Genomic DNA, 16,850 nt, shown 5'->3' on the forward strand with positions numbered 1-16,850 from the left:
TTCAAGCTACTTCCATAATCTGACAGCCTAAAGCATCTGAACAACCACATCAAAACATTTAAACTTACTGTTAAAGATGCAACTTTAAGGATGCAGTCTATGCTTTAACACACTGTATCTTAAAGCACATTCTAAAATGGTTGTTTCAGTGCTTTTGGATGAAGTACCCTCCTCAAATTCTGTAAAACATGTAACTTGAATAAAAAAACTCCAAACTTAAATATCAAACATATCTGCCAGTTTTTATTGCAAGTTACATCACGGGTATTACTGTGCAGCAAGTTTTATTTATCAAAAATAATTAATTCATCAGTAACTTTTCAGACTATATTCAGATAGACTTTTTACCAATCTTAGCAAGTCTCTATTTAATGAAGCAACATAACTGAAAAAATCTACTCTTTGTAATAACACTTGAGTCTACAAACATAATAGAACAGGAGAAAGCCCAGCTAAAGGCAACCATAATATAAGCAGGTGAAATGCATGTGAAGCAATCAAAATATTTTGCTTTGTCACCTTGCTAACTAGCCAAAAATACTTATCAGCTACACCTGTCTGCAATCAAACAATAAAGTACTATTTAATAATAGATCCTACCTAAAAGCAGCTTCCCAAAAGCAGTTCATTCCACAAACATCAGAGGGCAGCATCCAATAGGAATTCCAGAAAGATACAGACAAATTCTTACACCTAACAGGATAAGACAAAAATAACCTATATAAATGTTACTGATTTTATGGCAAAGTTAAATGGATCATTTTCTAGCTCAAACACAACTTGAATAGTTAATTACCTGGCAGAAGACTGGCTATGTCATGGAACTTTGATAACACAAAAGATGAAGTATTAGGTGCCAACCAAAAGAATCATTTTAAGGAAGAACAGTCCCCATCCTTTAGCCTTTCTTCTCCATGTATTTTCAGAGTGAGAAAAACAGAGGGGCTGCGATTTTTGAGGATCATTCTATGTTCTTGGCTTAGTGTAAGTCCATAGGTAATCAGTGAATGGCAACACTTAACTGCTGGAAAGAACTCCTTCGCCTTTACAATGCCTTTGTCTACTTCAAGCAGAAGAACAAGTAGAACATTTCATTTTCAAAGCTACATTGTCCATTTAAACACAATCCCTATTCATCCACGACTCTATTCAGTGCACACCTGCAAAGCTGATTTTTAACAAAAAACAGGGTTTTGCAGCACCAATGAATTCCATTGTTTCATTACAAAAAGTTAATGTCATACAGAAATAATCACCACATCTGGCAAGTTTTGCTTCTCCATACCAATGACAAGACTAATAATTTATTGACTTGTGCTACACTAACAACTAAAAAAAGCAGGTTTTACTAGTCTACCACTACATTTTATGCAACAATAATATAGGAAATATTTAAAAAGAGCAACAGAAGTGTATTTTCAAAGGTTCTGGTGAGGAAATCAACATCGAGATTTAAAACCTTAAATAAGCAAGTATAATATTGCAAAGCAAAGGGTATACTCTTGTGTGACCTCCTCTGCTCTCTCTTCCTGCCCTGCTGACACAATGCCAATAGTGTTTATCCTCCCTTGAAAGTCGGTATCTGTGAACGAAAGACATGTGCAAGAAGAAAACCCCCACAAAAGCTTCATAATGAAAAGGTATTTAAGGACTACAGCTCAGAACTCTACTGGAAGTTGGCTTTGCAAATTTGAAATGAATCAGCGTCATCTTGGTAGGGTTATCTGGTATCCGTAAGGGCCAATGTTTTGCAAATACCAGATTTAATAGATTAATGTAGCATCGAAAATGGCAAGCTGTATAATTTCTCCTTTTTTCAACACTTGAGAAATATGACCTGATAAACAGAGTGTTTTCACAAAGCTTCGCTAAGTGTTGGGGGGGGGGGGGGGGGTGGAGCAGTTCTTTGGCAGAGATCACAGGAAATCCTCGTATCCTGTAGATACATGTGTTTGCAAGAATTATTCAAGTAATTCTATCCCATTACTTAAGAACAGTCTCCACCAATAAATATCCAGGCACAAAAAAGGATATTGTACGTTGTGACCGGGATACCTGCATTCCTCTGGGGAAAGTAAATGGTACAAAACTACAAGTTCTCTCTGCCAGATTCTTTCTTACATTAATCTTTGCAGCTTTTGAAGTGTCTTAAAAACTTCAAGGCACATTAAGACCTTACCCTTATCTGAAGAACAATCTTTACAATCTCCACTGTGTACCTTTTTGAAGTAACTGCCTCTCATTACTTTTAGGATAAATTAATAGACTATCTCTCAAAAACAGTTTTCTGGTTTGGAAGATTATTATCTTATTATTATTATTACAGGGGTTTCCTCTTCCCACCATCGAAAGCTGTGTCTTCTCAGCTGCTTTGTGCTACTATCTTATCCAGACTACCAAGGCAAGAGGCAAGCTTGAATTAATGCCCACGTCATTTCTCCGACACATTAGGCCTTTCCAATATCCCATTTAGCACGATGAGAAGGTTGCCAGCCTTGGATTTGATTCATAAATTTCACGTTTGAAACAAAAATGTTACTAGGATACATACGTATGTAATTTACCTAATGTTAAGACTTTTTTTCCTGCCAACAGCAGTGTCTCTCAACTGACCATATGCTACCATATTCCGTAAAGCTTTTGCATACAAAGGATAAAGAGACTGGAATCACTGGACAGCATTTTCTTCCTGTTACTCACAATAAGATCATTCAAAATGCCACTCATGAAGATTTTCTTTTTTTTTTTTTTTTACTTGAAAACTTTATTTTACTTGGAAAAAAAAAGGAAAGCTTAGACTACAAATAAGTGCCACATCAAGTGCTTTACAAAACTAGGGAGATGCACTGTATTATCTGTTCATCAAACAGGCACAGTCATTGTTACCTGAGCAAGGTTACTAGTCAGACAGGAATAGTTGCCTTCAGCATTAGGGAGGGATATTTTGCTCACATCTATTATAGGTTATGTGATTAAAGGCCAGCCTCCACAAATAGAAAGCAGAAAACAATGTCAGGTGAAGGAAACCCAGCAATCTAACCCAGGGACATGGAGCACCCTGACCCAGCCCCAGTGCAGGAGAGCAGTCAGCCCATGGGCCAGCCAGAAGATCCACCAGATGAGACAACTGAGGAGGCTCTCCAGACCACCTTACCGACTGCCTACGGGGGTTACTGCCTGCAGGGGTGTGGGGCTCGCTGTGGGATCAAGGTGGACTGCGGAGGAACGAGAATGTGAAAACAGAAAGAAGAGGGTCCAGTCACATGTAGACAGGTTGCCAGTCAGTACGACCGGCCATGTTGCATGCCTGATCGCCAGCTTCCTTACTGAACTCGATTTCTGTTTTCCTGGGTGACAGGGTGCTCCATTCCATGCGCATGTGCGTGCACAGAGGTCAAAGCGCCAGCAAATGAAAAGGTGGCCGCAGAGCCTGCAGTGCCAGAAACTGGGGAGACGTGCGTGCAAACAGCGTGTGGGTGTGCGTGTTGGTGCACATAATCACTAGCAAGTATCAAGCCAGACTAGCCCACAAGTAGAGAAGAGGCTTGGGAGCCAGGTATATCAGACATGCTGTAAGGCTGGGCCAGACTCTGCAGAGACCAGGGGGTCTGAGCTACTGAAAGAACCTCTCTCTTAAGCTAGCCACAGGGTCTGAGGGATGGCTACTGGAAGGACCAGAAGGTCTATGCCAACCACCAGAGAGGCCCTGGGGTTTGCGTGTTGGCTAATGTTAAGGCCATAGGTCTGGAAGGATCCATAGCGTATTTGTCTGTGCACACGTGTGTGCATGTCCAGGAGGGTCCGAGTACCAGCAACTGAATTGGGGCTACAAGCCTCGTGGGTTTACATGCCCAGGCCAGCAACAGTGGAGAGCAGAGGATCAGGAGTCAATTCCTGGATAGACCGAGTGCCTAAGGCCAGTTACTGGAGGGATCCACACCGTATACATTTAATATATTTTCCACTAAAAGCCTTTCACCCTGATCAGCCAGAGAAGGGAACAGGATCAGGCCACTTGTGTTGCTTGTGGTTGTGGAAGCGCTGTTTTCTCTGTGCTAGATCGCTGTGGCCAGCCATGTACGTACGCACTGGGGGCATATGTGCCCATTGGGAATAAATGCTCAGCTTTGCTACTGTCTGGACCCAGAGACATGGGGCTGCAGCAGCCTCACCTCCATCACACTACTGGCTTGGACAACTCCTAACACCAACCACTGTCAAAAATATAAAAACAAAGAAATATAAAGTTTTAAAGATCACTGGCATCACAGACAAGCATTCTCAAAGATCGGTTTGCCAGTTTAAAGTATCTCTCCCTTAGGCAACCAGCTATTTCATAATTACCTTTATCAGGTAATTTAGCTTCAACACCACTGGACAGTAAAAATTTTAGTCTTGCAGAGATAGCAAAGGTGTCTACACTGTGACCTGGAAAGAAGAATACTTTCCAGAATTCAAGGACAATTTTAAATTTGTGTGCAAAATACACAGCAACACCCAAGTCACATTCATGAAGACTGAGGCCCTGTGCTCAGGCAAGTCAAGTTTTAACCATAAGGAATCCCCCAACGATCAGTGGTAAAAAACCCAGTCCTTTTGTCAAGCGCACTGGTGGGCTTACTATTAATGGAGATCAGAGTTTTCAAGCATACTTTTCCATGTGTCCATGTGGCATCTTTTATGCTACAGCACAGTAGTATAAAGTAACTGCAGAGCAAATTTAGCAGTATGTCCAAATGGTGATGGCTGCAGTCATGACTATTGCCTTCCTGTCAGTATTGCATTAACAACCGAAGTCTAATCAACTGCAAGGATGAACTAACAGAGACAGACTGGTGTCTCTCCTACAGCATAACCCACAATGTGCAGCAAAACAGGAAGGACACATTTTTTAGTTCCTTCCTGCTCATAATCACAGGAGGAAAAATTTGGGAAGAGACGCTCAATCAACTCCCAAATGCACTGAGAATTTCTGATTCTTCCGAATAGCTTTTCCTGAACACTTGCAGCAATATCACAAATTTGTTATAACATATTCTGTCAGAGAAGCAATGGGTTTATTACATAGCGGACAGCAGATGTAATGTTAAATGTCTGACACAGGACCAACTTTTTACCCGGAAAAATCTTGATAATGTTTCATTAATTTACAACATTTCTATGTAAAATAACATTTGCTGGTCAACTGCTTGACAAATTCAGCAGATTTTTTTTTTAAAAACAGTTTCAATTTCAAATTGTTCAATGTTTCATCCTTTTAAGTTTTACTCATATTTTGAAATGCTTAGACAGTTTCTAGACCAATTTCTTAAGGCACAAGAGTAGCTGAGAATCATACTGGTGAAACTGCTGGTTACGTTCTGACACAGATGAAAACAGCTGTGTACAGCGCAAGGAAAGAACAAACTACCTGTTACAACCACCCTCCTCTGCTGTCTAAGCTGTGGGTATACTTGCTACACTTTTCCATGCACTACAAATCATTTAACTCTCCCTTTACCAGGATAGTTAGAGAGCAAGAGACAGATACAGTCAGGTATCAGCGTCACCCATAACAAAACAGTATGGCTGGCTGCACGAAAATGCTGAACTACAGCGTAATGGAAACACGTTTCATGTTAATAGGGTCAAATTCATTGACCTCACCGAATTCACGGAACTGACGACAGACTGATTCCTGCTCTACTTCTCAAACTTGCCATTAGGATAGCATTTTTTTTGGACCCGAATAGAAAGATGAACATTATCTGCCTAATTGAAGTGGCGATACTGATAAAATTGACTGAAGATTCACTTTTCATAAGCTCAGTCTGCTAATTAACTGATGAAAGCATGTGGAGAAAGACTGACTTGAAAGGATACTCCACAGGCAGCCTATTAGAGCACTATTAAATAACATACATGTAGCAAATATGCATTTATTCACGCCATGTTTTTTTTCATTTTTTCACAGCCACCTTCCTCATCCATAAATCATGCTGGCAAAGGAAAAAAGGCTGACTACATATACTGGCTTTTGACTGACTTTGTATCTTCTGCAAATAGACGCTTCGATATTTTTTTTTCAAGTTCAGATCTATTGTTCATTTAGCTGTCATATATGACACTACCGACTAGTCATTACTACTTTCCTCACTGGAATGAATAATCGGGAGGACAATTTACCTTCAACGTTACTCTTTCCTCACAGCTAAAACCCAACCTTAGGATTTAGCTAATAAACTCTTGAAATGTTTTTCAGCTATTTATATCAAGTTTCAAGATACAAGCATTTAGTTTCTAGTCATCTTGTTCCTCAGGCTACTGTAGCCTTTGAAACAAACAACTCCTTACCGAAGTGATTACCCAACAAGCTTCCCTGAATTACTATGTTTATTGGTGGATCTTGCCTCAACCTGTAATTCTAGTTTCAATATGGTACTTCCTTTTTAATTAAAGATTTCTACTTAAAAGCGTCATTACTATTGCAAAATTCTTCCAGGTGTGGTACGCTTCAGCTTTATCCAAAGCTTGCAGTTTTCGTGTTTGCATGCTTCTGAAAACTACCAGAAATCTCGACTTCCCTCCCTGCCATTACACAGTATGATTGCGCTCTTTCTGCCCTTGCATCATATACTAAACTAGATTATTCAGGCAAAGAAAACCCTTCTTGGCTAAAGAGAAGGGGAAATCACTGCTGAGTGTGTAAATGCCTTCAGACAGCAGTTACATTTGCTTTGCCAAACTGTATTTTAAAGCTATCAGTGAAAACAGCTGAAGCAACCCATTATTATTAATGCATGCAAAATGTTAAACTTCAAGAAGGATTAGAAGGTTATCTGAACACTATTTACTCTATAATGAAGCCTTTAAGATATTACACCATCACAAGATAGTCAGAAGCAGGCATAAAACAGCCATGTGGCTGTCATGCTCAGTCTCCACTAAAAAAGCAGCGGAAGTATAAAAACTGAAAAACACCAATACATTCACCAAGATGCGTGCATCAGTTACACAGGTGAATGTAACAAGATCTAATACTTGAGAATAATTGAAACATGCATCTGAAGGAACATTCAGTGGGGCATTTCTTAACTGCCACAGGACATTACTTTTCCTTAAACAAAAGCCTTTTAGGGACTGTTCTAATGGACTGACTCGCACCCGAGTTTTGTACATGCCGTTTGTACAAACGGCATACAAAACTTCAGTAATTTACAACAGGGCGATGCTCATCCTGAGCCTTCAGTTTGACAGCAGTTTATAGGTAAAGAATTCCCACGTGGGTGTCAAACAGACACCGATTTTGCAAGCAGATAAGCCCCCATGAAACTGTATGCACAAGGAATTATTTACAGCACTTAAGACCTTTGGAAAATAACTTTCTCAGTTTGTAAAGCTTTTCCACATTGCAACACAGGGCAGATTTCCACCTCATTCCACCTCACCCCAGCAAACAAGAAGCTTCCTGTACCTTGTTAGGGTTCTCCCCCACCACTATCTTCGACTTAAAAACGACACTTTAGTGCAAGTACTAAAAACGAAAAAAAGTACAGCGTTTAAAATAAACATTGGTTATTAAACCAATGAAATCTTACGTAAAACTGTTACCTTTAACTCTTCTATTCCAGTTATGTTCTTTAGAACTAGATTTCAGCTTCTCACAATGAGTTTTTAATCGTGAACTAGAAGTGAGGAAAAAGCATCCCCACGTTTTTTCAGGTCATAATCTGTATTAACCCGAACTAAAGCAAAGCTGGGGGGAAAACACTCCCTGAAGTAGTTATGCCAGGCAAAAGCTGGGTTTCACATTTCAGCTGACTCCACCCCTAGCAACTCAGAATGCTGTTTCATGACATTTTAAGATGATTAAGTCATAGCTTCTGTCATCCTGCCGTCCTCCATAACTCCTTTGCACCAGCACCAACACTTTCACAATTCCACGATGAGCCAATTCAGAGCGTTGAGCTGGCTAAAAACTAGGTAGTTTCCAGGCTGGTCAGCGTGCCAGATCAACTCGCTGGTGTGATCAGAGGAGCAGCGGCAGCGTAAGGAGTGAGTGTGTGCAGCGCTGGGGAGGAGGGACAGTCACCAAACCATCAAACTGACATTGCTTTCAACTCCTGTGGGATCTAAGCAGAGTTAGAGGTAGGCTGGCCCAGAAAGGCCTGGTCCTAATTTATCCTCCAGCTTTAGTAACCCATTTCTTGTCACTCCTCCTCTCCATAGGTGAACAGGATCACAAAACCACAACCTAAAGGGAAACCACTATTTTTCCTTCCATAATCTCACTCGCCGCTTGACCACATACAGGAGGTGGGCAACAGAAACGCGCAGCTAGGCAAGAGCATGAGCTGCTCGGCTCTGCTCCCCTTTAACTGTGGGACTGACCTCACAGCTCACTGGGGGAAGACTGGCTTTATTAGAATGCCCCGTCGTGAGCGTTTTTGCTTAAATACGGTTGTATTTGAAGATCGTAAAGCTATCGAGCTGCGGGCCGGAGTAGCACCCTGAGAGCACCTCAGCTCTGCAGAGGGAAACGCACCCTCCTCGCCTCGTCTACCCTGCTGCAAGGGGGAGGCAGGCCGCTCTGAAGACGGGCCGACGGCAGCCCGCACCGCTTCCCTCCGCTCCTCACGTCAGAACCGCGGGCACCGGCTTCGGCCACCGGCCAGGCCTGCAACACCGCTTCGTTAAACTTTTCTTTTTGGGTTTTTTTTTTTTTTAAGGCCTTTTCAACCTCTGACCGCCGGTAGCCGGAGCGCACGGCCACACCACCCCCCCCCCCCCCCCCCCCCGCCGCTCCCTCCTCCCACGGCGCTTCCCCGGCCTCGCCTCCGCCCCAGCAGCCCCCGCCGCAGGAATGTGTGAGGGGAACGGGACCCCACCGCCCGCCCGCCTTCTCCTCCTCCTCCTCCTCCCCCGCCCGGCCCCGCCGCCCCGTACCTGCCGGCCCCCGCCTGGCCTCGGCCCTCGCTCCCAGCCGCCGCTCGGTCGCCGGTAGCGGCGAGATCCGGGGCCTGCCGCTGCCGGCCGGGTTCCTGCTCCAGCGAGAGGGCCAGCTGGCTGAAGCCGTAGAGGAGCGAGCAGACGCCGCAGCCCAGGCAGAGCAGCGCCATCCGCGCGTACCGCCGCATCCTCCCTCTCACGACCCGGACCCGGGACCCGGGACCCGGCCCCGGCGCCAAGCGGCGGCCGGGGCCCAACCGGCAGCGCGAGACCCAACGGACGCGGCGCCGGCGGCGGCGGCGGCGCGAGCCCCGGCATGCGAGGGGCGGGGCCGAGCGGGAGGGGAAGAAGGCGGGGCCCGAGCCCTGAGGCGCTGGGCGGGAAGCCAGGAGCGTAGTGGCGGCTGCAGGTCGCCGTTTAATTGCCCCAAACGTGAATAAAACCGAAAGGTTCCCCTTTCACCGCTGCTAATGGGTTCCCCCACGGTGGCGGGCAGGGAGCCCCGGGGGGCGCAGCCGCCGCCGCTCTCGCTCCCCTCGGGGGTGCCCTGTGGAGGGCCCCGGGAGAAGCCGCTCGGCTCCACCGGGGCCTCTGTGGTCAGCCTGGCCTCGCCGCCCCCTCAGGCCTCCGCAACACGCATCCGCGGGCCGGGGTCGAGAGAAGAAACGTCCCGGGCAGAGGCGGTCACCGGTCGTGACAAGTTGGAGGTCCGCAGGCCGAGCACGCAGGCTCCTGTCTCGCCTCGCCTTCCTCAAGGGCGAAAGTGACGCTAAGGTCCCCCCGAAAACGACATTTTCTTTCCCCTGATAGCATATTTCCATACATTCTGTATGGTACGTCCAAATATTTTGACGGTTTTAATATTTTGTACCAGCCGTGGAAACTGGTTTGCTCCTAGGTGACTGTAAAAGTAAGATTTGGTAAATACTTACTAGAAATCTTATACCAACACTATGATTGAAACAATAGACAAAAGTATAGCCAAGCAATTAACTAGTTACAGGTAGTTACTCCCAAGTTTTGCAGTTCTTTGCTCCTATGACTAGATGTTCCTGTGCGCTAGATGAGAACAATGTTGAAACCGACCACGTGTGATTGAAGCTGCGTTAAGCTTCAAGATCAAAGAACAAGGACAAGAACAAAGACTTCAAGGACAGCCAGCAAGAACTTCAAATGGGCCGGTGGTCACAAAAGCAGCCCCTTCGACTCAAATGGATCCTTCATGGCGCATGATCAGATGTAGGCGGTACTAAGATAATCAGTTGCAATTATTTTTATGTATATGTATACTAATCTGATTAATATGCAATTAGTTATTCTATAGAACCTGTTAGTGCTAAAGCTGTGGCATGCACGCTAGGTGGAACTATCCCCCGTGCATCCAGCGCTGCAATGAAGAATGCCTGCTTTCTAAAACTCCAAAACGAGCCTTAGAGAGTTTCTTCGACCGGCTTTTCGGTATCACCCCCACGCTCAAGGTTTGCGTTGTGGTATTGTCGAAAAGCTTCCCAACTGCCTCTCGACAAGGCTATTCCCTCACGTTCGTTAGGCAGCTGGGGTTACGCAGGCGTCCTTTCTCCCTCCAGAGACACCCACCTGAGCGTGCAGATCCTCGGGGACTCCAGCCCCCTTCCCTCCTCCTCCGGCCTCGGAGGGCAGGCGGCTGCGCAGCACCCCGGCCCGGGGGGAGCAGGGTCCCAGCTGGGCCTGGGGACAGAGAAGCTGGGTGAACTGGGCCTGAAGGATCCGTCCGCGGTCGCCAGCAAAGAGAGGCTCGTCTTGGCTCACCCCCAGTCCTGCTTCTGGAGAACAAGAAGCAGGTCTGGGAAGCGGGGCGGTGGGGAGAAGAAATAATGGATGTGCGTCCCGCTGGACGGGGGGAATGTTGGTTGGGTTTCAGCTGAATCCAATACAGTAGTACCACATCCCCTCTCTCCGGCCCAGTCTGCTGAGCAAAGGCCTAACAGCCTAACCCACTGATGCCAACCAAGTGTTTTAAAGCCATCAGTCGGTGCTTCTCCCTCAGCTCCTCACGCTGGTTTAAAAAAAAAAAAAGGGGGCAAATTTGAAATAATTCTGCTTTGGTTTTCGTCCTTACAATGCATTTGGCTCACATTTTCTCTACAGACTGGAAACATCCTTTTTTTAAAATAAGCGATAATATCCCCACTTAATCGCGTTAATTCAGAACCCTGCATTTTAAGAAAAATGCCAATATGATTTACAATAAAGCTTAAAAAAATAGTTCTGATGTAGATTCTGGAGCCCGAGGGTGTATGTCATATGTGAATGCCCGTAAAACCTGAGCTGTAGCTTACTGCTGCTCCTGGCTGTGTTTAACAGAAGGGGAAAAGCAGAATGCCAGCTGGCAATTCTAGTAGCTGGAAGAAAAGCAATGCCAAAATTGTCTGGCCAGAATTGTTCATCACCTCTTCCTCAAAACAAAAGGAGAAGTGAGGAGAAAAAGTGACCCTCAGAAAATACTGGATACTCAGCTACGCTTGCAGTGCAGATACCGGGATGATTACTAAGAGATACAAGCAGGGAAATTGGGACTGAGAAAAGAAGTAGAATCCAAGAGAAGTAAAGAACTAGGGACGATGAGAATTTGGGGCCAAAGATGGCAGGGTGATGATGGGAGAGTCATAGATGAAATAGGGGAGGATTTGTGAAAAGGACTCTCTGGAAAAAAATTGCTTAATGAAGCAAGGGAAATTTATATTAGTGAGATGCACGTGCTGGCACGTACCACAGGAAGAACCAGCTCCGAAAGCGCCACTCAGAGTCTTAGCTGGGCTTTCTGCCCCTCTGTTTTCTGTTCCTCTGTGCTTTCTGCCACAACAGATGAACCCGCTGCTCAGCTTTCCTGAATCTGTTTGTGCTCAAAACCTGGCTCGTTGCTCCCTGCATATCTGCCTGCTGGCCTGTGTCATGAATTCACTCACTGTCCCACTTCACAGGCGCTTACATATACTATTAAGCCCATATGGCAGGGAATAAGTAACATAGCAATACGGGAGTCAGAGTGGAGAGCTACAATGGAGTATTTACTGGCAGTGAGCACAAAAGTGAAGACCAGTTAGTCCCTACTGAGGTGTGACACTTGCCTTTTGTATTGAGGAGTGTTCCAGTCAGGGAAAACGAGGTCTGAAGGGTGCTCTAGAGGGACCAAGAATGAATGTGGCAGCTGGGCAGCAATAATGCTTTCATGCTTCAGAAGAAGAAAGTATCTTCTTAGATGAGAAAGGAAGAAATAAGGAGTGCTGAAGAGAGATGACAGAGGGAGAAAATATTTTTTTTTTCTGGATTTTCAATCATACCATTTCCCAAATAGGAATTTACAGGATTCTCTTCATTCAGTGCTGTCCAATAATACCTGAATAATTAATAAGTGAGAATGTATCTGCAGTGCTCTAAAAATATAACTGAAGCAAGGTCAGAGAGAAAGTTAGTATCTTTTGTTAAGGTATCTGATGCTATTGGGGAGAAAAAAACCAGATAAACTTGCACTCACAGAAGCCTTTTTTCACACTGCAAGATCTGTCCATTTAATCTAACTATCGGTTGGTCTGATAAAAGATAAAATGCTTCTTCCTACAAACTCGGCCTTGTGAGTAACAAAGATAAGCAAGAGTGACTGAAATGTCATACGTAGGTTGTATCACTGAGAAAAACCACTATCACGTGGTATCCAACGAGCTAATTCAGCTTTTATAATTCTTTAGAGAGAAATAATTATGTATCTTCATTACTCACCATAAACAGTTAATGAATAATATATACCATTTTATGCTATGATGTTTGCTACTCTTTAATAAACTTAAAACATGAAAAGGTACATCAGATGCAAGGTTCTCTCCATTTATTACCAATTTTAAGTCTTGAAATCCTTTTCTTGACTGGAATTTAGTTAATTAGCCATGGTAAATTTTATATCTTTAGGATTCAATTCTATTTACTATGTCCAGAAAATAGCTGAAATCCAGAAAACAGTAATCTTAGCGAACTATGAATGTTAAATAAGTAGTTAGGACAATTGATTTTTTCAAAGAATCAGCATCTTATACTTCTGCAAGTGTGTTCAAGGGTCGTAAGAGCAGTTATTGTGTGCCAGAAGATGAAACCAAAATTCTAACAACTCATTAGATCAAGAGATAAATCAGATCAACTTAAAAAAAAAAAGAATTATTCACAATTATGGAAGGGGATTATCTCATGCAACAGAGAGAACAAAGAAAGAAATCAATTTCCACTCCAACTTTCTGCTAATTAAAAAACCTAGTCCTAATCAGATGCATTTGTATCATTCCCTCTGGTTTTGTTCTTTCAGGAAGTTGAACCATTAGTTAAGTTGGCAAAGCAATAAGATTTTGTGCTGACAGATTTGTGTCAATGCTGCCTTGTGTGCAGACCAGTTAAGGGTTTTTCAAAGGGAAAGACACTTTCTTTGATGTTCACGTGCCCTTTCGTACAACCTGCAGTGTCAACACTTTGCTATGACAGGTTCCAAGGTTGGGTAAGCAAGGGGAAACTGCTTTACTACCATGTGTTGTGCATATGGTATCATCAGACTTCTTGGTGCAACATCCCTTCCCTGTCACTGCCAGACATCATTTTTCTTTCCAGTTAATTTTTAAGACAAGGGTTTAGTTTGGTACAACTGCCTTCCACTCTGATTGCATCTACTCTTCATATTTCCCCACATCTGGCCCCCCCCCCCCCCATATAAAAATGTTAATAAAAATTCTCAAAAGCAGTTTTTATTGATGACCAATGTATTATTGCCTTCTCCCATTCCTTCCCTTTTCAGCTCTCATTGCGTTGCATTGTAGTGTGCGTTTAACCTATTTAGACTATAAGCAGGAGCTTACAATATTTTGCAATTACTCTTGGTATCAGCAATATACACATCTGAGGACAATAGTACACAAAATTAAGTGAACTGCATTGTAAGCAGTTTGGAAAGTGGTGTGATACTTCGCAAAATGCCTAGTTTCTTCTAATTTGAATCAATTATTTCATCAATAGTACAATTTACTTCAAAATTTATTTAATGGATCCTCTAGGAACAAGTAGAAGTTATTAAACAGTAGAGACTCAAAATATTTGTATTGCTCCTCTTAAGAAAGTTCAACTTCTATGTCCTAAATAAATAAATATGCATCTATATATGTAGACTTGCACAATTTTTAGTGCTCTACTACATTAAAAAAGCAGAAAGAATAATTTCTAGGAGCATAAAGAGACTTTTCTTTTTATCTTTTTCTTTATTTGTGGGTAATTTTTTTTTTTCTGTAAAGATTTCTAAATACGGAGCTCCCAAACATCAGTCGAAAGGGGATTCTCAGTGCTGGGTTTTTGTTTCTTTGCCTCATCTAAAATTCTCCAAGAACCATACCTGGCATGGGTATTTGTGTTTAAAGCAATCCTGGAAGAGTCAAAGCAAACTTATCTACTTATGCAAATATATACCATATACAAAAATACAGAAGTAAGGCAAGCAGGCCTGGCTTTTGTTTGTTTGTTTGTTTATATATATAACCACACTCAAGTTTATAAGTCCTTGTCTTGTCCTGCTGTTGTTTGCTGCAGCATCACATGCTTTGAGTCCCCTGACACCCAGATCAGGGTCTTTAAACTTCTACAATACAACATCATTTTTTTCTTGTACTGGAATAAATATTTACTAACAGAAATCATACACAATAGCAACTTTGCATTACAGCTTGAAAGTTCCATTTTTAAGATGAAATATATCAAATAATGGGAAGGTAATCCAGTAAGGTATTTTCTACCTTTTCCACTTCACAGTAACAGTGCAGACGCTACGCAGTGAATTTAATGCTACTTGTAGTAAGTATGCTCATCCTTGTCACTTTTTTGAAGACCCTTAGAAGGAATGCATTAGCTCATGAGATCCTCAGACCACAGACTGAAAACTGCTGCTTTTTTTTTTAGTTTATTTTTTCATATTGGATGTAAAAACTTTAGGCATTTATTATTTCCAAGTGCAAAAAGCCTGCACTGCTAGGAGGGTGAAATGGCATCTAGAAAGCAGCTAAAATGAAAGAAAGAAAAAAAAAAGTTAGATGACAACTGCCAGCTGCCCTTGTAAGAGGAACCAGAGGTTTAGGAAAGCTGTCAGGGACTCAGAGAGCCGTTCGGCAGCGCAAGCCAGGCAGTAACACTGGAGGCAGTGAGCCAGGTAGCCAGCTGCCCCGGTTTCAAAAGAGCAGCATAGCCTAGAACGGAAAAGATGACAGACAGTCATTCAGTAAGGAGAGATTTTGGAAAGCAGTCAGTCAGTCAAACCAGGTGAAGAGTTGATTTACTTTGTCAATTTCTAGCAAGCCCACTTGCTGTTTTACCTTTTCATTTTGTTTACCTGTACCCTGCTTTTGCTCCCTGGTCCTCTTCAAGTAGGGTTTAACATTGTAGACTGATGGAGAGACATGTCAAGGATAGAGAAATAAAGTCTTAATGTTTGTCTCTCCACATTCTTTTCTCTAAATGTTGCTTTATTTCCATAATTACTAATTCAAAAACCAGATTAGAGAAGTTAAATGTGCTAGCTGTTTAAAGCATTTAGTGCTTGAATTATCAGGAAGAAGAAATAAGACATTAATATTTTATTTTGTACCGACAGCTCCTTTTAAAACTGAATAGAACAGCCACATAACAGATAAATGCCTCGGGTACAGAGCACGATTAGGTACCGTCCTTATACTTGAGGTCGACAGTCTTAGTCGTGCCTGAGGTTCACAGAAGTAATTACGGTGAGCAGTCGGCTCTCATCGCACAGTCTTGTGCCACTCCCCGGAGCGTGCAGATGTTACACTGATTTACCTAAGGTGTCGTTAGAATTGTGTTCTCAAACTATTCCACTGCACGAGTGGCAGCAGAGTCGGTGAGTAGTTGGGATATTGTGTTGCACTGAACTTCAAGCCTGAAACAGATATCTAAGATCACTTCAAGCGCTGCTGACTCGTGATTGCACTTGGACATTATTACTCAGCCTTCCTTCACTCATCTTTTATCTGTAACTTTAGAAAGATATTTTTTTTTAACTTTTTTTTTTCTTCCAGGTCAAGAAAGGGTAAAATAAAATTGGACACTGTCCTAACTATCTCCAGGCACCAGGCCCATAGTGGAATGCTGTGATCTCCCACGGCTGCCAAAACATTTGTGTGGAATGTAAGAAATTTGTTTTGATCTTCAGACCCATAATTGTGTAGCGGACTTACTGAACAGTCAACAGAGGAAAGAAATGAATAGAAGGGTGATAGAAGGGCTTTACAGCTCGCTCTCCTCTTTTGAATTCCTTCTGTTCTTCTAAAATAGATGAGCAAGTAGACTAAATTAGACTCCCTTAATTAGCGACAATAGCCCCATTCAGGTATCTAATGACAATTTAGTCTCATATAAGACGGCATTTCTCCTAGTACCAAACTTGGTAGTTACGTCAACAGTTTTTGCTACCACTCTCTGGCTGCGCTTCGCGATCTCTGCCCCGCACTTACCGGGTGGCATTAAAAGCATTCTGCACCCGAGGACGTATCGGCCTCACACATCGCCTCCTTGGAGTGAGGATGAGTTTACGTACTCATGGCCGACACTTCAGTCACCTGCTACACAAATGGGAAACTCGGACGGACCTTACAAGGGAAGCAGCTTCTTTCAAGAATGCCTCGTAGGAGCTTAGCCTCACGCTGCAAAGCAACACAAACGACAAACAGTTCAGAGAATTGAAAGCTGGAACTGTGTGTAGCTTGAAGATAACCCACGCAGACCATTTTTTTAGAACCTGCATTAGTAACAAAGAGTAGTTGCATATACAGTGACATGAAGCCTTAGACAAAGCCTTCTTCCCAAGCTTCTTACCTCAGTTGTTACTTTAATTTGCAAGCAGGGATGCTTTCATA

At 43.1% G+C, this 16,850-nt stretch overlaps 1 protein-coding gene across 3 annotated transcripts in view; it reads right to left on the reverse strand.

The window, feature by feature from the left end:
- Positions 1-9,245, reverse strand: part of GXYLT1 (glucoside xylosyltransferase 1) — a 35,601-nt gene extending 26,356 nt beyond the window's left edge. Inside the window, exons 1-2 of one of the 3 annotated variants that reach the window (XM_030015632.1) lie at positions 8,926-9,245; positions 601-693 (exon numbers count right to left, since the gene is read on the reverse strand). In XM_030015632.1, coding sequence (XP_029871492.1) covers positions 601-693; positions 8,926-9,116 — 284 coding nt within the window. In that variant the 5' untranslated portion in view covers positions 9,117-9,245. Of the gene's footprint in view, positions 1-600; positions 694-796; positions 1,543-8,925 lie in introns of those variants that run through there. The other 2 variants (XM_041123798.1, XM_030015633.1) reach the window with 2 other exon arrangements.
- Between the last annotated feature and the right edge of the window lie 7,605 nt (positions 9,246-16,850).

This window comes from Aquila chrysaetos, chromosome 5 (genome assembly GCF_900496995.4).
Source record: "Aquila chrysaetos chrysaetos chromosome 5, bAquChr1.4, whole genome shotgun sequence".
Taxonomy (NCBI): domain Eukaryota; kingdom Metazoa; phylum Chordata; class Aves; order Accipitriformes; family Accipitridae; genus Aquila; species Aquila chrysaetos.